The 26,530-nt window shown below is 42.2% G+C and overlaps 1 protein-coding gene across 2 annotated transcripts in view; it reads left to right on the top strand.

Moving 5' to 3' along the window:
- The window catches only part of LOC111933065 (BEN domain-containing protein 5), an 887,514-nt gene that overhangs the window by 714,467 nt on the left and 146,517 nt on the right, over positions 1–26,530 (top strand). For both annotated transcript variants that reach the window (XM_086842548.1, XM_023932447.2), the window contains exon 9: positions 21,052–21,163. In XM_086842548.1, coding sequence (XP_086698674.1) covers positions 21,052–21,163 — 112 coding nt within the window. The remainder of the gene's footprint in view (positions 1–21,051; positions 21,164–26,530) is intronic.

Here is a 26,530-nt window from a genome sequence, read left to right as displayed (position 1 = left end):
AAAATAAGATTTTTTTTTTAAAAAAAATATTATTAAGATACAATCTCTAGCCTGTAAAATAAAAGGCTGATACATAGAATTGGGAACAATTATTTAAGTTGGACAGAGGCCATGACTGAGTGCTGTTGTGAACAGAGAAAAGAATGTGGCTACATCCTTAATAATGGGTCTCTCAGATAGTCCACATCCTTTTTTTCTGTTCTTGGAAACAGTAAAGTATTTTCCTATGTCTGAGGGCATAAATTGTATTAAACTGTCAGCTCTTAAATGTGACTTTGACCAGTGGTGAAGGTGAAAGTTAGTACTGAGTTCTGTCAAGAATAGAATATTTTGCTTTTGGTCATCTTAACTAAAGCAACCACCAAAATTTCTCTCTATGAACGTGTTTATCACACTGCATAGCTGAAGAGGTTACCTTGCAAATTAGAATTACTGCCAATGACAAAATACACTAAAAGTGCCAAGTGATCATTGACATGGCTGGAATCACTTTAATGTAACTGGTTGGTAGTAAGAGCTTTGTTTTACACCAGTCCATGTCACTTAAATCTGTAATTTTGGAACACCTGAGGGAAGGTGGAGTCTGGAAATCAGTTCTGTGCTCTTCCCAAGCTCCTGTGCCTTTCCCACTCCATCCTGCTGGAGCTGGGTGGGGCTCAGGCACCAGGCTGTACCTCCTGTTCTACTCTTGAGGAAGGCCTCAGGTCTGCCCTGGATGCAGGGGAATTTGGTTTTCATTAGCAATTTGTACTCCTCAGGTGCTGAAGTGCAGGTTGCTGAGCCTGGGACATGTCAAAGGCTTCTGGAGTCCAGATGAAGAGTGTTTAGTTGATTTTAATATTACAGGTCCTTTGTAGCACCTCCCAAATCAGAGAGTGAAATAGTCTTGAAATGTTTGGCTTTGGAATTTAGAGTGTGGCACCTCACTGGTGCCATGGAAAGGCTCCACAAGTGTTTGTGCTGTAAATTAAACAGAGGGGGAAGTGGATTTTTAGATGGATGACGTTTCCTCTTCTGACTGCAGCCTTACAGCTTGTTTCCATTCAGGTGCCCTTGTATTGATGGCCTGTTTGGCATTTCTCATCTCCCACTGCCCCTCTCACTGGATTTCGTTCCTTTGCATGAGTGAGCCCAAGAGGATGAGTGGGTGTAATCCAGCTGCACGTGAAATTTCCCAAGGGCTTGCCTGCAGGAATAAATGCACCAGTGCTGGGACCAGAGCAGCTGCCTCTGTCCTGTTAGCTGAGCATCTGGTTTGGGGCAGGATGGGGCATCTCAGGACACTCAGAATATAAGGAATGGAATTTTGAGAAGTGTGTTCAGCTGCAGGATACATTTATGCCTCGCTGTACTCTTTTTTTTTTTTTTTTTTTTTTGCTTCTCTCGAGACTGTTACAGTTCTCCCAATAACATCACAGAATCCTGTGTTTCTAGAGCTGTTTGTTAAAAAAAAAGAAGGCAGAAATATTTGGTTTATATAGTTTAAGATAGTTCCCTTTGTTTAAAATATTGTTTGGTAGATAGGACTTTTCTGTAGGTTATCAATTAAAAGAATTCAAAAATTCAGCTTTCTGGTAAGGTCAGGTTTCTATAACTAGCTCTGTAATTCTCCTTCAGCACATGGATGTAGTCCTACATAAGCTTGTATTTCTGGAAGCAGTTGATGCCACAGCAAGTAGGATCTGGGCTGTCTGTGAGAAATTATTAGATCTGTAAGTAAAAAGAATATAACAGCTGCATGTTTTAAGGCTTCACTGGAGACTCTTTCTAGTTGTCCTAAAACGACAGCCTGAGTTGTTTTTAGAACTTGCTTTACCCTGAATTAAAATAAGTAAGAAAAAAAACATACTTCAGAGGTGGTTTAGTCAAATGGGCATTTGCCTGTATAACACACCTCTGTAACTACATTGTGTGGGAGTCAAAGTCTTCTAATCCCCTGAAAAAGCTGAAGAACAGGCCTTTAGGATATAGACCTGAACAGGAGGAAGAAAGTGCTGTCATTTGCTTTTTTTTTTATCTCTAAAATACTGAATCCTCTGCCCAGAGATTAGGAGTGAAGGTCTGGCTTTAGTGCTGTAATACCTAATTGAATCACGAGCCTTGGTGTAGTCCTGGGAGAGGACTTAGCACAAATTCTCATACTGATTTTGGCATTTCAATTACCTTTCAAGCAATGACACTTGCTTTAATTTGAGTACCTGGACTGCAGCTGCTCTGGGACATATTTTTAAAGGTAACTTGTCCCTAATTCTTCTTTATTCCACTAACTTTTCACGGGACAGAATCTGCTAAGAAGAAATGAAGAGTTTGGTTCCCTGTGACTGGGGGACAGGACCTGATGTCTGTCACCCACACACCAAGTGTGAGCTCCAGCAGGAAACGACAGAAGATTGCCATTAGTGAGAATTTCTGTGGCAATCCTTGACTTGAGAGGAGACAGAGTTCAAGAGGGTTTGGGGAATGACTGTGAGGAGCAGAACCGTAATGACATTTGATACTCTGAGCAGAGCCAGAGTGTAGGAGCTGAAATCTTCTCTGAGCATGGCCAAGGAGGAGAGGGGCCTTCTCTCTCTCCTCGCTCATTGGTCTGTGTTGGGGTGATTTGTGTGCTGGTCTCTTGTCCCTGGCTGATGTGTCACTGCCACTGCTGTGTTTGCCACTGTTTGATGTGGAAATAAAGAGTGGAGTGAATGTTAGATACCTTTTATTTATGTGACACCCTCCTGAGCACTGAGGACTGCACTCAGATACTGAAAGAGCTCGTTTGGGCCACTGGGCTGACCCTGGGCTCTCACCTAGACAATAAACCTTGCTGCACTGGCTCTGCTTTGAGAGGTTTAAAATTGGGACGTGAGGAAGAGATGCAAAAACCTGCCTGAGGTCTGGAAAACATATCTTGTAGAACAAGAGAAAGGAGATAATTTTGTTTAGTGCAGGAAGCTGATGCCACCATCATGCCCATGTTCAGTCAGAGGGGCAAGGCAGGTGATGACAACTTTAGCAGAGGAGGATATGGCAAAGATAGTTTGCTTTCAGCTAGGAAAGTAAATGTTTCAAATGGGGAAACAAGCTGCCAATGCAAATAGCAGACTGTCACCTGATGAGGACTGCAGGTGGAGACCAAACTTCTTCCTCCCTCATAGGGTTGAACGTAGAAATTTGTTGGTGTCAAATGGTCCATTGTTTTAAAAAGTCACCTTAGATAAAAAGAGGGTCTCCCCTGACTTTTCACAGTATGTGGATATTCTGAAGTTCATCACAATTTTCTGGGCCCCTTGAAGTCTAGTTTTCTCATCCAGCTCTGTGTAACTGTCTCAAAATCTCCTCCAGGAGTGTGCTCTACTCCCCAAAAGGTAATTGTATTTTGCAGTACTTGGCACTCTGCTAACCAGGACTTCCTTCAGTACAAACCCACATTAAGCAGAAATAGAAAACTTATGGGAAGAATGATACAAAGCTTTGGATGCAATAATTATACTCAATTTTGTCAGAGTACTGTTATAACAAGAAATAAAAATGGAACAACATTTACTTTATCCTTTTTCAGGGGCTGATAATGTGGTCATATTAAAAAATAATCTTTGGTTTAATGTTCCATATTACCTTCATTAACTTTTTTTACATTTCTCATTTTATAAACCTTTAAATTGAAGGTGGGACAGGGGAAAAGGAAAAGGGTACATTTTGGAAGAAAAAGAGCAAAGGAAAGTTTTTTTCCCAAGCATTATGCATTCCTCTACAACATTAAGAATGCTGCTGCCACTCCATATTGTGGCTCCTTGGATTGCATGTAAATCTTGGTTCAAGAGTTTTCCACACAAAGTTTTTCTTTGGAAGCCTCATTTCATCCAATTAACTTTTCTGTATCTTTGAAGTTCAGCCAAAATCAGTAAGACAGTGGCTGCTTCTTCCTAGGAAGTGACATAAGTAGCACAGAAGTCATATAGGGTAACAAAGCCTTTTTATTTTTTAATTTTTTTTTTAACTGTAAAAGAGGGAGGGAGGATTTGAGAATCAAAAGGTGTCAGGTTCCGACACCTTTTGTTATTTCAGTGATGTGGGTGCTGTAGGAAGGCACTAGCCACTTGGTTACATTTTTAGTGGTCTTTTTGCTGTTTACTTGAATTGCACCTATTAATGTTCTCTTTCAGATTTATTCACTCCACAGCGCTGCTTCGCACGCTTGCATTTTTAAAAGACATGAAAGGATCCTTGTATACAAATTTCTCAGCTACAGAGCAGTATCCAGTGGAGAACAGAACTGATACAAGAAAAGATGGGTCAGTGAGCCAAAGCTTCTATTGTCTTCCCCAAAGGGTAGACTCCCAAAAGTTAACCTAATTATGGAGGGCACTGAGGCCATGGGGTTAACAGCTGTTCAGGAAGATGCAGAGAGCTCCTCTAGGAGCTGAGGTTAGACACTGGAAATAGTTCCTCGTGGGAGCACACAGGGAAATTGCTGTGCACGTGTGCATGTGTGTGTGTGGAATTCAGAACGAAGGGTTTAGACACAGCAGCTCCAAGGATGGAAGTAGGTCAGTCGGTTTAGTGCTCTCTACGTGTTCCTCCTCTGTGACAGCTCTGAGTAGCAGCTGGAAGGCAGCCTGGGATTTCATTTAGAAGCACGAACCAGAAGAAAAGGGAAAAGAGAAAGGAGGGGGTCATTTTGCTTGTTTTGATGCCCATGTGTCCCGTTTTCAATTATCCCTCTCATCCACTCTCACTGGGATACAGTGAGATGCCTACAAATGAGCCATGAGAGAATTTCAAAGGTTTGGATGCTCCATTTGTAAAAACTCCTTGGAAAAAAACTATGCACCTCGTTGGGTTGCAAAACTTGACTTGAAATTGGTTGAGGACAAAATTTCCCTTGAGGTTTTAGTATTTTGAAAAGCCTGAAAGATTTTGTGTACCTGATTAGGGGATTATTATCTTCTTGTTGTCAGATCTTGCTCTATAGACTCTGGATTTTGCTTAGTAGGTGTAACACCACCTACACTTTAAATACATTTTTGAATGATGCAAGTTGGATTAGTTTTGTTTAGTCTTGGCCATCTGAAAGTTAGTCATCTGTTCTGGGCTGATAGCTTAGAGCTGGCTGTGGTCAGTGAGGCGTTCCCAGAAAGCGATTTGTATCACCCACAGCAAGTGGGCTAAGCTGCCATTTGAGCAGATTTCTGTAACCCCGTTAACTTGGGGCTGGGTTAGAGTGAGATTTATCCTGCCTCTCTTAAGCTGTTTAACAAGAGCTGGGCTGCTCCCAGCTGCTGTGAATTTACTGCTATCCACACATACATTTGCCAACACTTGTACCAATTTTCAATGACTGTGGATCAGGCCCTCTGGATTGTGTTGGGTTTTTTTTTTTTTTTAAATATTCTTCTAAGAAAGTATAATCATACCAGATGCAGGTATCTAGGGTCCTGTTCTGGCTCAGTATCCATACATGACTGGTCAGTCTGATTAGCAGTGAAGTGTTCAAGAACATGGGAATTACTACAGAGGACTAAACCAACATTCTTATATTGATTACTGATCTACTGCTCTTTTATATCTTCCCCCTTGTCCCCTGTCCGCTTGTGATGTGAATCCAGCTCTTTGCTGTCATTTGTGTCTACAAGTGTCATGAAGTGTCTGTGTTGAATTTTGGCCAGGGCTGTCTACTGCTCTATGCAGAACTCCTTTTAGCCTCCCACATTTAAACATTTCTCAACTTTGTGCCACCCCCTCAAACATGAGATCAGGCAGCATGGCACAGGCAGGAAGATGCAAACAAGGCTAAAGAGGTTTTTGTCATGTCAGATTTTGTCTCAGAGGTTAATGATCCTCCTTTGCTGAGCACTGTGGCCACAGCAATGACTGCAGATAATGTTTACTGCCAAGGCAGAAAGGGCCTGGGTTGGCAAATTAAAGTCCTGACTTATAATTCAGAGGCTGGGGGAAGTCAGCTTTGAACACAAATTTGGAGAGAAAGGATTTTTTTTTGTTTAAGAATTGTCCCAATTATTGTGCTGATCACCTCAGGCAAGCCACCTTTCAGTTTTCAGTGATATGCTTGCGTATTGTCATTACTGGAAAGCAGTTTCAAATTTTTCTGAAGCAGAAAGAAGTTTGTAATTGGCCTTTTTTCTGCTTTACATCTTCTCTGAACCTCTGTGTGATAGTCATCTTGTCAAAAGTGTCAAGGGGAAGTAAAAAGCAAATAGACCTTTTAGCCCAAATAATGTATTTTTAAGTTTTTCAGTTGAGCTTGGATGTTGCATTCTGTGGAGTGGGGAGATGTCTGCTGTGCTTTGGGCAAGCAGGGCTCTCTGGGTTTACTTATTTACCTCCCCACACAGACCAGCTAAGCTCTTCTGCTACACTGGAGAGAGTACCAACACTGGTTTTTTTTCCTTAGCTTGGCTCAACTTGCCTGTCCCAGCCTAGGGCAAGTTTTTTTTTTCATCTGAGAAGGTAATTTTGCTAACCTGGCAATCTGTGTCTGCTTGGTGAGTGTCATTTACTGTTTAGTTCTGCCTCCATAACTACCTGTGAGAAAACAGGGGTAAATTTGGAATTGGGTTCTCCAATCAATAAGGCTTACTAAGATATCCAAAATCCTTATACCACTATCTTGGATCTTAAATATTCAAATGTATTGCTTGTGAGGAGACATGGGGTTTGCACACACAATTTATGGCTAAAGGTTTGCCTGGGCTTGCTGTGGGAGTGACCTTGCTCAGAACAATGATGTTTCCTTTCCTGGCTGTAACCCAGCAAGGATGCATGCAGTCAAAATTAACCAAATATTTTGCTGTGTATTCCAGGGAGGGAGGTTTTATTTACTTTTTGTGGAAAGCTGGTTTCTATTTATGACTCTGTCAGACAAGTGCAGAATGATCTTGGCTGATTCACTCAATCCCCCCCTGCTCCTCGGTCCTGGCTGCAAAGTGAAACTAATTCTGTGCGCACCTGCCTCACTGAACCATTGGAGGACATGCCATTAATGCTTGTGAAATGCTCCAGGAAACTCCCTGAAAAGCAAACTAGAGATGTCTGAATTTTAGGGGATTTGATTCAGCTCAAAATGCCTGGTTCTGGAAACAAAGAAAACTGTGTGGAATTGCAAAGTCTGAATGCGAAATCTCCATCCCTAGTCACAGGTTATGTGGATTTGTTCACAGTTTGACCTCAATTAAGGCTGGATACCTAGAAATACCCCAAATATCCCTGTCACAGTGTGAAACTGTCTGTCTGTTTGATCATCCTTGGGGCCTGAGGGGAACATTGCACATCAGTACATCTGTTAACTAAAGTGTGTATCTCTACAAGGGTGGGGAAAATGGGCAGCCCAAGCTGCTGGACATGATTACAATGGCCAGCATAGTGGGGCTGGCATGTGTTTATGTTTTCTACCTGGCTGGGATTTAGTACACAGTTAATTCCTCTAAAAGTAATTTTGACTTTTTTAGATGCATTTAATCTCTTTTTTCTTTCCCACCCCTTTCCTACAGAGAAATGTTTCTTCAGGGTTTGGGGTTTTTTTGGTGCTGTTTGTTAGAACATGTTCTTTTTGCCTCTGGCACTAGCATATGGATTTTCTATTTGTGTGACAAACAAGATAGCAGTTTACTCAGGAATTCTTGTTCCACCTGTTGCTCAAGATACCCAGCTTTAAATCTCACTCTTTAGTTGGAAATGTTTTCAGGCATCCACTGTGACACTTGATGATGTTACAAGAAATGTAAGAATTCAACCTGTGAGCTGCATAATTTCAAGTGGCTGTCCAGATAGCAGATCTTTCTTTTCTGTGGATTTTTCTATCACCTTGCATTGTGCTAAACAATAATGCTAATCCATTCAATCACCTTGAATATTTTGCTAATCTGTACTTATCCTCTGAAACTATCTTCAGTAGTTAGATAGGAAATGCAAGCTGAGACCAGGCAAATACAAAGTGATTGTGATGTTCTTTTTCTTTTGGAGGAAGCATTTGATGCCATCTCTCTTAAATGCACACACTTTCTGATTTGATCTCACGTTATTGATAATCATGGGCTATTTTTGTGCCCTGCTTTTGTTTAGGAGCCATCACAAATCAATCTCATGAATCTTGCTTCCTGTCCTGTGGCACTGGCATTAGCACATTTCTCTGCTCTGTGGCAATGACATTTGCATGTTATTCTTGTATTTAATCTGCTTTGTTGGATATTTTGCTCAGAATGTTTTGTGGTGTTTTAACCTGTGGGGTTTATAGGATTTCATGGTGTTATTTATCTCAGTTCATGTATCTTTCATTCCATCATTAGCATATGTTTAGGAAGAAGGTGCAATAAATGGAAGAAGGCAACTGTGTCCTTCATTTGAATAAAACATAGGTTTGTATAAGAAGTTAATAAGAAATCATGTTGGGACATGGCCTAATTTTTGAAAGGATGTTTTTGTAAAAAAACTGTGCTATCTTTCTCTGTCTGGATTTTCATCTGCCTTCTCATAATTTCTGATCCTGAGAAAGCCAAAGCTGCTTTCTCAACTTTAAAATCTTTCTGGAATTAAATGGCTTCTGGATCTTGACAATGCAACATTTTGATGCATGTGTTTGTCACATCCTGATTAGATTGGTATAACTCCTGCTCTCCCAGGTCCCTCTCAAAACTCAATTCATAAACCAGAGTTTCATACAAGATGCTTCCACCAGGGTGATGAAACAGAGAAATTCAATCATACCACGCATAGGTTATCCATTTTCCAGAGGCTGATGGGAGAGATTGGATTTTCAGAGCTCTTCTGGGCTGTTTTGTTTTGTTTTCTTTTGTTTTCTTTGCTTCTGTTCTTGTCTTCAAGGCTTCAATAAATTCTCCTTTAAAGTGGAGAAAGCAATTTCCATCTTTTCTTTCCCTGGCCATAAAACTACTCTTTCCATGGGCTTTGACTGCAGGTGAACCATTTAAATTTTGTCATCCTCGAATTTGTTTACCTCCACATTCTTTTTCAAGCCCATGCATGGACAGAGTGACCCATTTGTGGTTTATTTTATTAGTTCTGCCTTGTAAGTTTTGGATAGAGATACCACAACTTTCTTGGCAGGCATTTAGGTCAAGCCAGTATAGAGGAATCTTTTGATTCTGTAGGTAGGGAATTGCTCCTTTCCCTACATGCTTCCAATAATCACATTTTTTGAGTTTTACAAACACAGGGCCTTGCATTTTTTCTGTCAGAAGGCAGCAAGAACCAACTTCTGAACAACTCAAAGGTGGGAGCACTGGCTACCAAAATCAAAGCACTAAATGTGTGCACAGTGGAAGCCACAGCACTCAGATCTTAGTCCCAGCTTGAACAAACCAGGCAACAGTTCTGCTGAACAGTTTCCTTTCTTGCCTGCCAAATGCTGAAGTACTTTTCAGGGTGGAATATGACTGGAGGGATTGATTTCTGAGCCCTGTCAGGAGGATGACATTGTGCAAGTGCTAAAACAGCCAGGACTTGCACAGTTAATCATTGTTTTATGATGTTTCTGTGGTGTGGGATACAACAAGCTAATGGATAGATCAGCTGGGAAGAAGAGCTTTCTTCCTTTGTCCATTTACAGCTCAAATGAATGTTTACAAGCACCTGTAACACAAGCAAACCATCTCCCTGATCACTTCATATTCACTACAAGATCACTGCACTCCCTGTTGCTGAAAGGTGTAGGAATGGGGCACCATCTCAGATGAGTGGTTTGAGTTTTAGTTCTGTATCAGCTTGGATGCAGGCAGAGGATGAATTTATGAAAATAAAAGAGGGGAAAATATAAAATTTAAATAGACTTTGCAGTATCATAAAGTGAATTAGCTCAGTGTGAGTCCTTTAGAAGCTATTTCTGCATCTTTCTCTAGAAAGTTATTAGACTGTTCCTATTTTTTCAGAATCTGTTCATCCATTCCAAAATTTGACAGATTTTAAAAGCTCATTTTTGTTAAGAAGAAAACAACATTTGACAGAGCTGGCTTATTTTTGACAGTCTGGGGGGTGGCAGTGGATGAAGAGAATTGTTTTTGCAGACCCACTGAACGAATCAAGAAAGTTTCATCTTTGCTTCAAACTTTCCCAAGGCTTTAAACATTTTTTGAAATGTTCTCTTTGCTCCAGGCTCCCTCGTTCTCAGTCTCTCTGTGTGTCTTGAGGACACTGTCAATATCCCCCTCCCACCCCTATATTTTGAGGATGAATTGTTTCATGTTTGTTTATGCTGAGCCATGAAAGCTTGAAATTGAAATTTGTTTGCTCCTTCGCTTCCCATTCATATATGTTCTCATTCATTGTACATTTTTTGCTATAGGATTTTATCTCAAGGGTGCTGAACTGTGTGAGGCTGCAAATATGCAGAAAGAAAAAATAAGTAATTCTGTGAGCCTGTGAAGTCACCTGTCCCACAGTGGGGTTCTCTGGTGTCTACAGAGGTATGAGCAGCAAGTGAAACTTTCCCTGTGCCCGAGACTTTCACACAATTATAAGGAAAAAGTGTTTAATGCACTCTGGAGGTCTCCAGTCCCTTCTCAAAGCAAGGCTAACTTCAGTGTTGTGTTGGTTATTTAGGGCTTTTTACAGGCAAGATTTGAAAATCTCCATGGATAAAAAGTCATAATGTGGGAGGTGTTTCCCCTCATTTCTGTTGCCTAATTAAAGCTTATTTATTACTTATTTATTACTTCCTTATTTAATCTCTTCGATGGAAATGGAAAGCTGTGGGTGTCCCATCCCTGAAAGTGCTCCAGGCCAGGCTGGAGGGAGCTCTGAGGAACCTGGTCTAGTGAGAGGTGTCCCTGGCCCTGGCAGGGGCGTGGAACTAAATGGTCTTTAAGGTCTCTTCCGACCCAAATCACTCCATGATCAGCTTCCACCTCAACTCTTTCCTGCTCTTTCTGTATAACAATTACCAAAGATTTAGTTTTCCCCGGTGTTTCATCATCACCTCTTTTTTTCAACAGCCCCATGTCTTTAGTAATTGTTGCATTCTTTTGTACATCTTAGAAAAGGGTATAATAATAAATTTTTCTGACAAATTTTACACCCATTTGCGCCTATTTTTGAGGCATAGCAAAAAAAAAAAAAAGAAGAAAATAAAAAAGAAAAGAAAATGCTCTGAATCCCTGAAGGTGTACATTTTTCAGCTTTAACATTCTCATCAGGATTCTTGAACTAATCCATCATTGCACCATTATTCATTGCAATGAGATGTTTCAGTGCTCTGGAACCAAAATGTGTAGTTTCAGCTTGGCTTGGCATCAAATCCCATTCTGCTGGTGCGTTGCAGTGATTGATAGGAGCCACACTTTGAGCACTTCACATTCCCATTCCCCTGCATCCCACAAACATCCAGCTCAGACAACTGTCCCTCATCCCATGGCATGGCACCAAACCCCTCACAGGTGGCTCTGAGGTGTCCTGGAGAAGGATGAGGAATGTCTCCTTGCCAGGCAGCTTCCCTAACGGGGTGCTCAGTCTGGAAAATTCACAGCCTAAGTGATTTGAGGTAGGAACTGGAAATGGACCAGAGACCACCATGCCATCAAGTAGTTCCCCATTCTCTGCGTTGTTTGGGATGAGGCAACACCACACAGAGAAGCTCAGGTGGTAAAACTCTGCCCTTCAAATTAACAACTGATTGGGAAAGATCTGAGCCTGATTTAACTCCCTTCTAAAGCATCTGGGCTTTTTATTGATTGCAATCAGAGACAGAGCAGGACTTTACAGCTTCTTTGCCATCGTCTGAAATGTTATGTGACAAACAAGACACTGGCATTATTTCTGCTATGAAATGTTTGTTTATCACAGTAATGGTTCTGGAAGGAACATTTGCAACATTCTCAGTTCCTGGTGGACTTTCCAAAAATGAAATAATCTGGAGGTTTTGATGTGGTTTTTTGCTTGAGTTAAGATTTTTTGGTTGTTGATTTGGGGTTTTGTTAACTGATTTAGCCACACTATGCCTTTGCTAAAGCAGAGTAGTCACCTGCCAGGTGTTAAAATAATCTAATAGAATAAGGTTAATCTTCTGTCTTTAATTAGACAGCAATATGTAACATACACAGTGGGCCAGATAACCTTGAAATTTAAAGAGAGAAAAAAGACAGATTTGAGAGGAAAATATCTTTAGTTACAGCTGGTAAGGGGTAGAAGAGACAAGAGGGAATGTTCACTGATATAACAACACAACCCTACACAATCCCTTTTCTCCACCCAAACCCTTAGAGAATGTTTCTCAAAAACCAGCCTGGGGTACCTTATATCTTATGTTTATGCTTACCTTATCTTATATGCTCTTATAGATACAGGATTGTTTGTTAAGTACAAACTTGTGCAATCTTGGTGGAAATGAACCTTAACAAAGTTCAGGGTCTGTCAGAAGACCCTTCCTCTATTCCACAGATCACTTTATCTCCATCTGTAGCACCTAATATATCTCTGTTGCATATAGATAAAAACTTACAAGGGAAGGCCTTGTAAAACCATGGCTCAGGCCTGCTACTCCTGCTGAGCAGAAAAGGACTGTGGGGAAGTGACTCAGCTGAATTAGAGACAGAAAAGCAAGTTATTTAACCCTTCACATCGTGATGTATGGAATTATGGTTAAGTTATGTTTGTTATGCGTTAAAAGCATGTAGCTGACAGCCAGCTGCCGGGTTTTTGGAAAAAAAGGCTCTGCCTGGGGACCCTGTGTCAACAGAGACCCTCACCTCACACATCCCCAGCACTGTAGCACCAAAACACTTTATAATCCTTCATGTATTTCCTCTCAAAACACCCTGGAGGGTTGGTGATGATTTTTACAAGTGAAGAACTGAGGCAATGACAGTGGAGTCTCACGGTGTCACCTCGAAGTGAAACTGTGTCCCTTGTTCCCTCCCCTGCATTGTGACCACTGGGGTTTTGTTCAGGGCTTTGCATACAACTGTGAAACTTTCAATTGTTTGTGATGAAGGGAGTGCTTGGCAAATGGACACATCCCTGCCTCTAACTTCTGATGACATTTATACCTGCTGGCTGATGCAGCAGGAGAAGGCTGCTTGCAGAGCATGTGGATGGGAGTACAGAGAAAGTAAAATGGGACTTCCCTCCCACAAGCCCAAAATAAATGCAAAAAGTAATTTTCAAGCTGAACAATTTGCAGATGCAGCAAGACTGTGCAGAAATACAATTAATATACTGGTTATGTATGGGAGTGAGAAATACCTAGGTGTGTCAGAGCCTGTTAGCAAACATTATAAAAGGGAGCCAGCAGCTATGCTCTGGGGCTGGGGAGTTAAATTTTGCTTCTTAGGGTTCAGCCAGCAGTTTGCCAGTCCTGTGCTGCTTCCCTGTGTGCCAGCACAAACCTTCTTGGCAGTTTGGTACCAGGTCAAGCCTTTCCTCCAGGATATCCAAGAGGAAAAGGCCTTTGTGATGATGGAGGTGGATTCTGGCATGAGTTTCCTGGGTGGAAAGAGTCTGATACCCTAATGTAATGTAGCAAAGTAATCATTTAATTCTATTCAGGAGAATAAAGGAAATATCAGGTACAGTGCTGGCCCCAACCACCACATATTGCAGCAGGTTCTCAGATGCAGCTGAATGCAGCAGTATCAGGAAATAAAGCCCAAAAAAAATGGCTGAATTAAAGTGAATTAAACTGAAACCCACACAAAACTCATTCATGATCCAGTAATACCTTACCATTTTACATTAATCTCTGACTGCTCTAATTTCATAAAATTGGATGTTTCTGATATTCTGTCCACTCACAGTGCCATTTTTTTGTCAGATTTGGAGAAGCCTTGAGTACAGTCAGCTTCAGCTCAAATCAGAGTTAGATGCTGGAGATGTCACATGCTATGCAAACCCAAGTTCTCCTAAAAAAAAGTCCTGTCCTTGGCCTCTCAGACAGAATGGTTCAAATTAGTGGCTGTCTCTTATGTAAGCCAATTTTTGTCCCAATTGCTCTTTTATGAACTGGGGACAATGTGGTCCCCTCTTGTACCAGTGCTGTTGGGAAAATTAGTCCATCAGTGCTTATAAAGCAGTTGTCTCCTGCAGTGCTGAGCGCTTCAGAAAAGCCATGAAGAAGTGAATAGCTCTGTCCTTGGAGCAGGCTTTGAGTCATGTGCAGAAAGCAGGAGCCCAGGGTTGCATATTGAGCAATAGGGAAAAGCCAAAATATTGAATAGTCCACTCATTAATGAACAGTGCAGATCCTGTGCACAGAACAAGGCAGGAGCCCGTGGAAAATCACCCCATGCTCCTGCAGCTAAGGGCTGTGTCACAATAATGACAAGCACAGGGCTGAAGGAGGGCTCTGTGCACCTGTGCAGCTGTGCCATGTCCAAACTTTTAAGAGCTCAGTGTTGTGACATTAAGGTTGGCTCCTTTGACTGCAGCTCTCTGTGTGATGGGTCTGGTAGTAAGAGCTGAACCATCTTTTTGGGGTGTTCCTATAATGCTGGTCTACAGGGAGCAGCATGTGTCTTTCCTCTTTCCTGAGAGTGAGTAGAATTCCAGATTTGTGTGCCAGGCAGTATAGGAAATGTGCTGTAATATGGAGCAACACCATCCTACAACAGCTGGAGTATTCCCCAGTAATTGTGAGGTGTGTTGTGTGTCTTTTTGCACAGTCTGAGGAAGGCCAGAAGTGGGAACAAAAGCACAATTCAAGAGCAGCCATGTCTCCAGAAATGCTTGTGTGTGTATCTGCTGTTTCCTGTGAACCACTGTGATGATGAAACAATTATTTCCACCCAACCTGCCCCTCCAGGAATGTAGACAGACAAAAAAAAAAAAAAAACAAAAAAAAAACAACACCTATACAAATTATTTAAAGAAGGGTTCCTTATCTGAAGGGAAACATTTGTTAGGAAGCAGAATTAGGACATTGTGGGAAGTGTCAAGTAGATAGGGCAGGAGGGCCTAAAGGAGTTTGACTTGTTGACAGAGTGGGAGTCCAGTAAATTAAGCACATGTTAAAATTCTCTTTCTCAGTGGTTTGCAGCTTGTGACCCATGAGCAGGTGGCTTTTGGACAGCATCAGAAAAGAAAGTTTATATAATACTGCATTATGGGATACATATATAAGAGTTCTGAAGGCCCTGTGCCTACAGTGGAAATATTTTGGGATACAAAAGTTGGAAAAAAAAAAAAAACCAACCCTGTCTCCTGTGTCATTAAGTCAGTGATGTGTTTGGTTTTGAAAAGGCCAAACAATGAATCAGGCTTTAAAATGGAAGCACTGTAGGTGTTGCCAGCAACTTGTTTCAAACACCTGAATGCCCAAGACTGGCGTGGCAGTGACTCAGATCCAGCTGGGAGCAGAGTCTGAGAAAGCCTTCCCGGGGCAGGACAGATGGGACTGGCTCCTGCAGGGCTCATCTGGAGAGATCCACACATGGGGACAGGCTCTGCCTAAGGGGGAGCTTTGCTAAACTGGGCTTGGATCCCAGGGGAAGTGCTGGAAACCCTGTCCCACTGAAAACTGGGCTGGGCACAAAGCAGATGTGAAAATATTGAGAGTCCTGTGATCTCTGCAGGGGTGAGCTGCACTAGGGAGGGGATCTCACCCTCTGGCACCCCAGGCACACTCACAGCATGGAATTCTCCTATCTGCAGGACAGCCTTTTATATCCAGCATGCTGCTTTGTGCCCAGGAATCCTTCTGGCACTACTGAGGGTGTGTAAGGAGGGAGAATACAAGAATTGAGACATATCCTGAAGATCAGAGCATGCCCATGTCAGGAGGGGACGTGTGTCTTCCTCAGTGTGTGTGCCTGTGACTCCTATTACCAGCCCTGAGAAATGCATGTATTCATCAGAAGGAAAAAAAAATATATCCCTTTGTGTTTATTCTCATTTAACACTGTTTACACAGAAAATGGAGAAACACATCTTTAACCGTCATGTACGATTTAAAATTATGTCTGTGCAGCAGGCAGCGCTCATTCTGCAAACATCTACTCCACCGTGTGGTCTGTGGGAGCTAATGCTGCTCTCTGCACTGCCAGCCTGCTCTGCCTGGAGCACACTGCAGTGCTGCTGCTAAATAGCCTTTGTCAAGGTTTCCAGAGCTCTAAATTAAAAATGCACAAAGCTGGGGAGGAGGAGAGAGTCCTCAGAGCAGGGGTTCTCTGTAGCTGGAGCGCTAGGATGTCTCGCTACCTAATTGCTTTAGAAAATGTGGGCTTGAATGAATCCTTTTCAATACTAATAGGTAAATGCATAAACAGCAAACCCCGAGCACCCAAAGGGTGAAACGTGCACTAATGAAGACCTGACTCGGCCGGCAGGTGCGGATTTGGTTTGTAAAACGCCGTGAATATATCAGTTTTGAAATGACATTTGCGGAAAGAAGAAAGTCTTCTGCGCCTTGCCCTTGTCTCTCCGCACTCCTGCCGGGTGCCATCCCTGGCTGCAGGCCCATGGCGCTGCCTGCTGCCACCCTGCCTTCCAGAAAGGGCAGCAGGAGCCACCAGCTCTCACCCTCTGCCTGCACTCCCCTTTCCTCACTGCTTTCCCAGCTTCAAATCCAGTTTTCAAACCCTGGCCCTGCTGGTAGAGCCACTTGTGGGCTGGAACTGCCCGGCTTTGTGTGTGGAGATTATCTGGAGATTCACCTGGTGCTGATCCAATGAACCAACGCAGCCGTACAAAGCCGAAGGGAAGGGTGCAGAGTTCTCTTTGTAATAAATCACATGGCGTGAAAAGGGATTTCTTTACTTCCTTTCCTCCATTATTCTCCATCTCTCACCTCGTGGAAATGGGTCTGTTAGGAAGAGACTTAGACTCACATTGGTAGGAAAAACGAGCAGGGCAGGGAGAACTGAAGGTAAAAGAAGGCAGAGCTCCTGGAGGTTTCTGTAACTCAGAGATTCCAGGAAAAAGAGGCACAACCTGAAAGAATAGGAGGAATCCCTGAAAAATAAACCAAGGCATGGGCCTTGGCATTAAATCCTTCCTCAGGATGTTGTCACTAAAGCAGCCACGTGAAAAACCCTTAAAAGCAGTGATGGGTTCAGTCCCAGAGGCAAAGGGGTTCTGTCCAGAGAACTGCCCAGCAAGCTGGGAGCTGGTCTGAACATCTTTGGTTGTACTGAGTAGTGCTGGTAACCTCTTCAGATCTGGCTGCCTCCCAAGTAGGGAGGGATGAATACTGCAAAATGTTTCAGTTTCCAGTGCAATTTTGAAACTCATTTGCTTTGACTGAATTTGCGCTGTGTTTATGTAAATTTATAAACACTGTAATAAATTTATCTACTTACAGAAAACAGAAATTTTAGAAAAAGGCTGGAAAACATTGGTGAAACACAAATTCTAATTCAACAGGAATATTCACAGAACCTGATTTAAATGAACATTCAGTCACGAAGCAGAAACACAGCATGTGGTCTGTATATCTAGCAAACTATAGCAAGCATAATCCAAAATTCAAACAATGGTTATCAGCTTAAATTGCTTTAAGTTACATGCATGTCATTTTTTTTGTGGCTGCAGTGACTATGTGACCAAAACCCAGGTTTTTACAGGAGGAATAAAGACCAAAAACAGATAATAGCTGCAGGTTACTACTTTGGTTGGAGGTTACCTGTTCTGACTGTGCTTTTTCCTCACTTGGGAGAGTCTGTGTCAGCACACCATTCTCATCAGGCTCTGTGGCATTGTGCCCTGCCACGTTCATGAGAGCATTCTTGGGCATGGTCATTAAGCTTCATGGAATGGGATATCCTCCAGTGCCCTTGTTCCAACCAGGAACAACCATCACTAATTCTGAAGTTGTTTTTGTCTTCCCTTGTACCTCTTGGAGCCTGTTCCTGGTTTCTTATCTCTGTGTCCCCTTCCTAAGATCATCCTTAAACAGTCCTTGGATATAATTTAGGGTTCCCCCCCTGCCTTGTTAATTTTATATTGTTTACAGCAGAAAATAAATCTAATCTGAGCAGAAAATAAATCTAATCTGCATAGGGCAATTTGGAGGCCCTTTCTAAATTAGGGGGACACTTGCAGCCATGTGAGGAACCACATTGAATCAAATGACAACATTTGCACTCTGAGTAAAAGAACTGGTCTCAAATATTGAGAGATTATGCAATATTTTAGAACACACATGTTTCCCACCATAGAGCTGCTGTTCCCAGAGCACATCTGTATTTCTACTTTTCCTTCCCAGGGTTTGAAGCAGCAGGCAAACAGTTAAGCAGTGACACCAGCAGCAAAGCGTTCCAGAAATTAGCTGGTTTAAGACTGGGAGGATGAATTAAAAAGCAGTGCAAGATGGAATTTTTAAGTTATCCTGTTCAAGCTCTTGCACTGGAGGCATTAGCCATGAGGGAGATCACATCAGCTGGGAGCAAGATAATAAAATTAATGCAGGATCCATAAGAGGCACGTGGGAGGCTCTTGCCGTGTGTTTTGGTCATGTCCTGATATACGTGAGCTTTGGGAGACAGCTCTACATGTAATAGAGTCAATAATCAAATCTGAAGTACCAAGGAACACAACTTGATGTTTCCTTAGAGAGGCCACAAGTTTGCAGCAGATGAATAAAGAGAGAATGTGGTAGATACAAATTTGTCTTTAGGCAAAAAAGGGAAAGAAAAAAGACTTGAAAACTGGAAGCGGGGAGAAAATATTGCACTGTTTCCAGACTGGAAAGAAATAGTAATGCCTACATCAGAAAGTTAATTAATTGTTGTTACATTGATAAATATGTGATATACCACATCAAAGACTAGCTAAATGATATTTGGAAATTAATTTGGATTCCTATTAAACAGAGCTCAGAGGAGCTTCCCAAATGAATAACTTGTTTGCTAAGCATTGCTTCCTTCTGTTTATAAAGTCTTTTCAAGTAAAGACAACTATTTTCAACTGTTCTTGTTGCTTTAAATGAACTATGAGATTCATCACTTGCCAGACATTCCTGACACATCCAAATACTGCAAATTGCAATGCCTTATTTAGAATCTTACAAAAAATTAGGTACTTGTTACCTCTTTTCTCTATGGGGATGACTTAGATAAAGTTATAGAAAAAGTCCCAAACCCCAAATTGAATATTGACAGTATGGTAATTTTCTCTAGTGTTAAATATTATGAAAAGAAAATGTAAATGTGACACATTAACTACATAAATACAGATTCAGATTCTGAGCTCCTAAAAAAGTTTTTGTACAGTAAGAATGTTGTTTTCTTGGGAACTGTGCCAAAATACAGTAAAACTCATGACATTTTCTGCTTTTATTAAATGAAAAACTCACTCCTCTCGTTCTGCTCTTCTGCCTGTTTTATCCCAGTGTAATTCTACCTACATCTCTGGAAATACTTCTGGTTTTTATTAATGTCTATGAGTTCAAAAGAAGATAGGATTTAGTAGAGCCGAGTGCAGAGAGTTTACATGCAGACAAAAAGAAGAGAGAGAGAGAAATCTGACACAATGTGCTGTGGAGTTGGATGGCAGCAACTTTGAGTTGTCTGTGCAATTGTAGTTGTCTAAAATGTCCAGGAAAAAATCCTTCTGGTCTCTATACAAGCAGAGAAGTGGCCACCAGGACAAGGAGGTGGCCTCTGCACCCCAGCAAGCCACCCACGTCAGCAGTGATGGAGCTGCAGAGCTGCAGTTGGGTGTTTGGGCTACCAGAGAGCTGATGGTTGGCTTCTGTAAGCCCAAAGAGAAAAGCAGCTCCTGCTTGCTTAGATACCCATAAGAGTTTTTAAAAAATAATGTCCCATTAACTTTGTATCCTTTGGTTCATAGGAAAATATTTATTCATCAGGATTGGAAATTAATTTCATCTTCTCTGATTTCATTCCCCCACTTTTTAAAGTATTTTACCTCTCTTTTATTTTCCTTTCTCTTTGCCAATTAAACCTATCTTTTAGGTCTTCAGTTTTTTAGAATTTTTTTGTCAAAGGATAGCACTGCTGGAGTGAATCTCTTGTTTGCAAAGGTGTGTTTAAAAGATTAAGGCTGAACAGACATTCTTGTAATAGACATGGGATCAATGAAAGCTCTTCTTTTCCCAAGAAGCTTTAAGGCTTAGCAGTGAGGTTGATTTTTTTGTTTGTTTGTTTTAACTATAGAAGAAGTTGCATCTCTACCTGGGTTTCTATTATTTGTGTGGTCTTCCAGAGAATTCCTGAGCAAGAATTTACCCAACTCATCCCAAGCTTAGCTTGAGATGACAGATCTTCTCCTGCATGTATCAGTAGCCAAAGATTTTGTAGGTGATCTCTTCAGTAGGCAAGGGACCTGATATTCCCCTTCTCCTACTTGTACCACTCACAGCTTTTTAATTCCTTTTTCAAATTTTCAATTTTAGTGCTCACTCTATCGACAGCCTCCTGAGTTTCAGTGGGTCCTCACAAAGAATTTGGATACTACTCTGTGGGGCTGTGAGCAGCAGAATCCAATTTGGGACAGTGTCCTGGGAGGGATCTGAGTCAGGGCAGGAAGGAGAAGCCAAGGTGGCATCCACGCTCCAGCACCTACAGGATCTGAAGGCCAATGAACATTTTAACTTGCTGATTTGCTTGGCTAACTTTTGTGTAGACAATTGCAGGAGGGGGAGAGACGAGGCCCTGGGTTAGTAGAACAATGACATTCATGCTTTAAATCCCTTAAAAACAAACTTAATGGCCATTGAGAACAATGCTCTGAACAGCCCTGCTGAGCCAAAGGCTGGCTGAGGACAAGCTGAAGGTCCAGTTTGGTGGTGTGAATCACCCTCATGGCTGCAGACCCTCAGCCAGAGCAAGCAGGGAACCTCCAAGGTCAGGCAAGGCTGTTCCAGAGCCAGCCTGCCAAGCTGGGAAAAGGCAAAGGATACAGAGAGCACAGGTCGTGGAGGGGAATGACCAAAGCTGGCTCAGTTGATTTTCTACTGCTCACGCTGTTTCTGAAAGGTGCCGTGGCTGCAGTCGTTCCTCGGGGGAGCATTTGCTTTGTTTCCCCCAGGAGAACAACATTTAACTGCTTCAGCTGCAGAATAGAACCCTAATTCTGCAGCTGATCCGAGGAGAGGCTGCAGCCCACCTAAGCCCTTTGTGTGTGTTCTGTGTCTGTGTGCAGGTGCTCCCTGATGGGGTTTGATCTGAACCGGCACTGGGCGAATCCCTCTCCGTGGGCTCATCCCACCCTGCACGGAGTGAAGGAGCTCATCATCGACATGTACAACAACCCGGTGAGTGGGCACAGAGCTGCTGAGCCACCCCTCCTGCCGAGGCACCGACCCATCCCTGCAGGACATCAGGGAACAGCTGCTCCTTGTGCCACAGGAAGCGTCAGAAGTGGAGAAAGCCAGTGAAATGAAGTTCAGATTAAGGAGGAAATAATTCTGAAAGAGGGGCCTAGGTTCAGTCGAGCTGCTCTCATGCTCTGAGCTGGATTTGAAACAGCAGGCTCCCCAAAATTGAATTAGGGAATGGCAGCGATGCTTAATCCGGGGCTCTGGCGGTGGTGGCTGTGTGGTGTGCAGTGCAGGAGGGGGAGAATATTTGCAAATGTTATATAAACACACACTCATGCTCGCTCAGAGAAGGAGAGGTGTTCTTGAAGGTGAAATCTGAGCTAATCAAAGGAGATGGATTGCAGGGAATATGGAGAAGAGGAGTGGGAGGGAGGCAGACAGCTATTGAATGTTTGACATCAAAGTGCAGAAGGATTATTGAACGTGGCACCTAAGAAAAACTGCTAAAAAAAAAAATGGAGATGGGTAGGAAAAAATCACTACCAAAAAATAAGAGGAGATTTTATAGATTATTATTTTTTTCATTATGGGATTCCTGGAATTTGTTCTTTCTTTTTGCTCCTCACAATGGAGAGGGAATTTGAATCTTTAAGTCCCTGAAGTTTTGATAATTTTTCCCTTTTGTTTTTTCTTTCTTTCCTTTTTGTTTCTGTGAAAAAGGACCTGGCTTGCCTTGATAATAAAGAAAGGTGATTCTTACCCCCAGCTACATCATGTATAGGATAAGACCTCCTTTAATTTAACTCCTGGTTTTCCCAATGCATCTTAATTGGACTTTTTATCTTCCAGTAATAACTGTACAAGGTAGATAGGTTAATAGATAAGATCCTTACATATGGACTGGAATCCAATTGCATGGAAAATATTTTCTTAGACTGCTAATTGTTTGGCACAGAGTTTGTCCTTCTATTCAGTTTCTGCAGCACCTTGTGCTTTGTGCCTCTGACCAAGCCTCCCAAGCTCTATTAAAATGATGATAATAATAATGGAAAGGCACAGGAAGGAGCTTTGGAGCCAGCCTGGTCTTTCCTCTATTTTCTACCCCAAAAAGCAAGACAATTTTGCTTCTAGAAGAGGTGGAGAGCATTCAGACTGCTTTGAGAAGAGTTTTTTTTCTAAGAATGAAGAGGTCTTTAAACATTATAAGAAAGTTTGGTATAGGAAAATCCTTGTAGCCAGTAAGGCAACAAATCCTGGCACTGTTAAAAATCACTGTCAATAAAGTAAAGCTATTCTTGGAGGTAGGGGGAAGTTCTTTTCAGCTTCATCCCATTCTAAGGAAGCTTTGGAAATTCTGGTAGCTTCCAGCTGTCCTATGTGTGAATAATGAATTAATTTGCTTTGGTGACTAAAATGAAAAATCAAAATCAAAAGAACTGTTTGGTGAGAGCTGATTTGAAATGGAAATATTTTTTTTCTCCATCTTTCTGTCTCCCATTCTACCCAGTGATCAGCCTGAGATGAACCAGTTCCAATTCATTTCTTTCTGAGGGAATGAAAAGGGAGCCTTTTAAAACACAAATGTAACATTTCATTTTCAAGGTTATTTAATTTATTTTTTTTAAAAAAAATATTTTTTTTAATTTTTTTATTAAGGTACCAGCAAAATTCAGGTTGCTCTTCAGAATTCCATTTCTCCATGAATTAGCTACCCACTGAAAAAAACCTTCTTGCCTGGCTTTATCATCCCCTTGTCAACACCAGCCTTTCTGGCAGTTTCAGGGATGCTCAGCAGTTCAATGCAGTATATAGGATTACTGTTATTTTCAGGCAATACCAGATCCTTAGTCCCCCTGATCCCAGTAATGTTGGTATGAAAAGACCATATCCAAGGTGCTGGGGGAGACTCAGCTGCCTCAGAGGGTGGGCATGGGGCTGTCCATGCACCACCCTGCTGTAGCACTGGCTGCTTTTATTGAGTTATGACAGAGTGCCAGAATAAAACCTGCTTTGAATCCCTTCAGGCAGCTAAAATTTTAGGTGGTTTTCAGGGGTAGTGTTACTTTCAGATGACTAATACATGATAGATGGCTGGCTGCATGCACAGGTGACCTGCTGCAGGAGGGCTGGTGTCAAACTGTGACACATCAGGCATTTTGCATTTGAACATGTCTGTCCTGACACCTTCTCCTCACCTGAAGTCTTCCCACACTGGGGAATATGAAATGAAATAAAATGAAAACCCCAATTCCCTGAGAAATTATGTAATAAAAAAAATAACCTTCATCCCAGCCATTGCAAACAAGATCTGCTGTGAAGGGCTGTCCACTGAAGACTGGATTGTTTAAAGCAAGAGGAAGTTTGGCTTCATGTTGCCATTGCAGAGCAGCTCAGTGCAGGACTTTTAGATGTATTCATTCCCTTAAATCACTTAAGGAAAATTAGCTGCCATAAGACCATAAAACCATGTTTTAAATATTGCTGCATAGGAGGATTTTTCTTCTGCTCTGCAGTATGGGAGATAAGCTCTTTCCTTTGAAAAAAAGTTCATTCTGGAGCAGAGAGGATGAGTGACACAGAAATAAGTGAAGTGGGTATGAGGCACACACACAATGCCACAGCTACAGTGATTCCAGCACTGAGTGTTCCAGGGCTGAGTGTTTGCTGTAGTTACTGTATAAAAATAATCCAAAGCACTTGTGGTTCACTGTTCTTCCTGCCTTTACAAAGTGTGCTTATTTTATTTTAGTTTTAAAGCAGTTCAGATACAGTAAGGACCATATCATCCTTAGGAAGGAATGGATGGGTCAGAACAACAGAGAGCACAACAGGAAGTTTTTGATCTCTGTGCCACTGATTTTGACACAGTAACTCTGATGATCAGTGTCATTACATTGACCTACACGGAGTGAGGGGATATTCTCAGCTGTTTCTAGTGGTATCAGTCTTGCAGATGAGACTGAAGTGATAGTCTCCTCTAGGTCATGTGCTGTTGGCTGGGATATTTCTGCTCCCAAGTACCTTTCCCTGCCCATATATGAGGCAGCAATGTCTTCCCACCACTCCACCAGAGTTACCTGTTGATGGTTTCCCTGTCTGTGCTGGAGCAGATAGCAGAACTATCTCAGAACATGAATGTATGATTTAAACCTGCCCAGCTGACTCTTGTTTGGAGCATGTTAAATCATGTCCATATGAGCCATTCCAGCACCCTTTAAAAGCAGGTTTAGTGAGTGCACGCAGGTCGTGTGTTCAGTGTCAGCTCAGCCCCCTCAATATGAGCATTGTGATATGGCCTTTACACATATCACAGATATTCTTCCTCCATCTAGAGACCCCTGCCTCCTCCAAATGGAAAACTCCCACATAATGAGCAGCTACTCAGTGTTTTGTTTTACCTTCAGTGTTCACTGTGCAGCCTTGTCCTGTGTTTACTGTGCACTGTGCAGATCCTACACTGAAGATAGAACTGTTAATCTCCTCGTAGGCTCTTTTGTTCTGCTTATTGCTCATCCCTGGGAGCATTGCAGAAGTGTGGATTATTTTTTTGGGGGGGACCCTGTGAGAGACAAATGTTTCTTCCTTGTGTTATGATCACACCTACTCATTTGTGATAGATGGTTTAAGATGCCTGGAATCAGATTTGTCTCATGGCATCCAGCAAAGATTGATACTTTCACTGTCTTGTTTCTGTCCCTTGCTTCTGCAAGGAAGATTGGGATAGACTGTTTCTGTCATTTGATTCTCCTAGGACTTAGGAGACAAGGAATAGGCAATGACTGACCACTTGGAATGAATCTGTTTCAAGTAATTTGCTCCTCCCAAGTGAAAATGCAGGCATGGGATTCAGGGCTCCGAGGCACTTTCACTGCAATGCTGGACTTTGTGTTCTTTCTTCCGAGTTTCTTCTGTTCTGCCTCTTTTCCACCTCCTGTTGAGTTGAAGCTGGACTCCTTATAGCAAACTATTCCTTTGCTAGATGGTGTTCACCTTGTGCCCTAAGTGAGCTGGAAACAACAAAAATACTCACTTCCCTAAGATGTGGTCCTTAATTATCATCTCCTTCTTCATGCACACATATACTAAACTTTATTTCTGCATAAGTGGCTTTTCTGTATACATTCCTGACTTTGGAGTGCTTGATGTTGCAGCCCTTGACTACTTTTAATATTACTCTGGGTGAAAGCTTTCAGTGATTCAATGCAAAATGAAAGCCCCAGCATGCTAAACTCTGAGTCATTGCTGGGCTGGAAGCTTTAGATCCAGCACACAGACATCTGCCACGAGGGCTGATGAATTAGCTGATAGAGGATGGCAATCTGCTATTGCTGTGGACAGGAAAGAGGGAGGGAAGGAGCCCGTGGGCTTTGGGGTATCTGCTGACAACAGCATTAGTAATAAGTTAGGATGAGTAAACACAATACTGTAGGCATGGGTAGGGGTGGTATTTAAGGGTGAATGACACCTTTTATATTTTTGAGGAGGCTTTTTTACAATCCCATGTGCAGGCTCAGATTTGAACAAAATCATTATTTTCCAATCTCCCTGTCTCTGAGGAGGCCTAGCTTTTGATCCAGGTAGGCTTGAGTGGGCAAGCAGTAAGAGTACAGGGGAATTAGCCTGGTAAGTCAATGTAACTGGATTCTTCAGAAGAAGAATATATCCTCTTCAGAAAGAGAATATATTTGCTTTCTTTCTAAGTTACGGAATGTACAGTCCTCTGGGTCTGTGTTATCATCACTCCCCAGGCCCTTCTTTAGAGACAGATGGGTGTCCTCCTAGGGCTGGCTCCCCTCAGAACATCCTGCACCTCACTGCTGCAGGAAGACAGCAGAAAGATGGTTTTGGGGGAAAAGGCCTGATCTCAGAGTTCCAGCTTGTGGCTGATAAGCCTCGATAATAGAGAACAGGTGAGATGTAAGGTTGAGTGGTGTGTGAAGCAGGTGAGCTCCCAGATGAAGGGAAACATGTTGTCTCCCTGTTTGTCTGTAACTCATTAGAGCTGACTGTCCTGTCCAGACAGGTGGTTTCTCTAGGCTTCCCCATTGCCAAGGAGTACAGCCTCTTTGCCCCGCTGTGCTCACAGACTTCCTTTCCATTTTCTGTTTCTGACACCCTGGTTCTGTGTTTTCATTCCTCTCAGGAGTTTGAGGTGTTCTTACCACTCCAGACCGCTTCCCAGCTCTTTCATAGGTGCAGTTTGGGTGTTGATGTTTGATGAAGTCCCTCCATCACTGCCCCTCTTTGTGCTGCTCTGTTTCAGATATGATTTAGTCCACCCACTGCCAATGCTGTTGTTCAGCTGACATCTTTTCTAGGCCTCCAGTAGCACCATTTAGAGTGTATTGTCAAGGAGAGGAC

The sequence above is a fragment of the Cyanistes caeruleus genome, chromosome 9, assembly GCF_971803275.1.
Source record: "Cyanistes caeruleus chromosome 9, bCyaCae1.hap1.1, whole genome shotgun sequence".
In the NCBI taxonomy this organism is placed as follows: Eukaryota; Metazoa; Chordata; class Aves; order Passeriformes; family Paridae; genus Cyanistes; species Cyanistes caeruleus.
The sequence above is the reverse complement of the archived record's forward strand: the minus strand, read 5'-3'. Positions and strand labels throughout refer to the sequence as shown.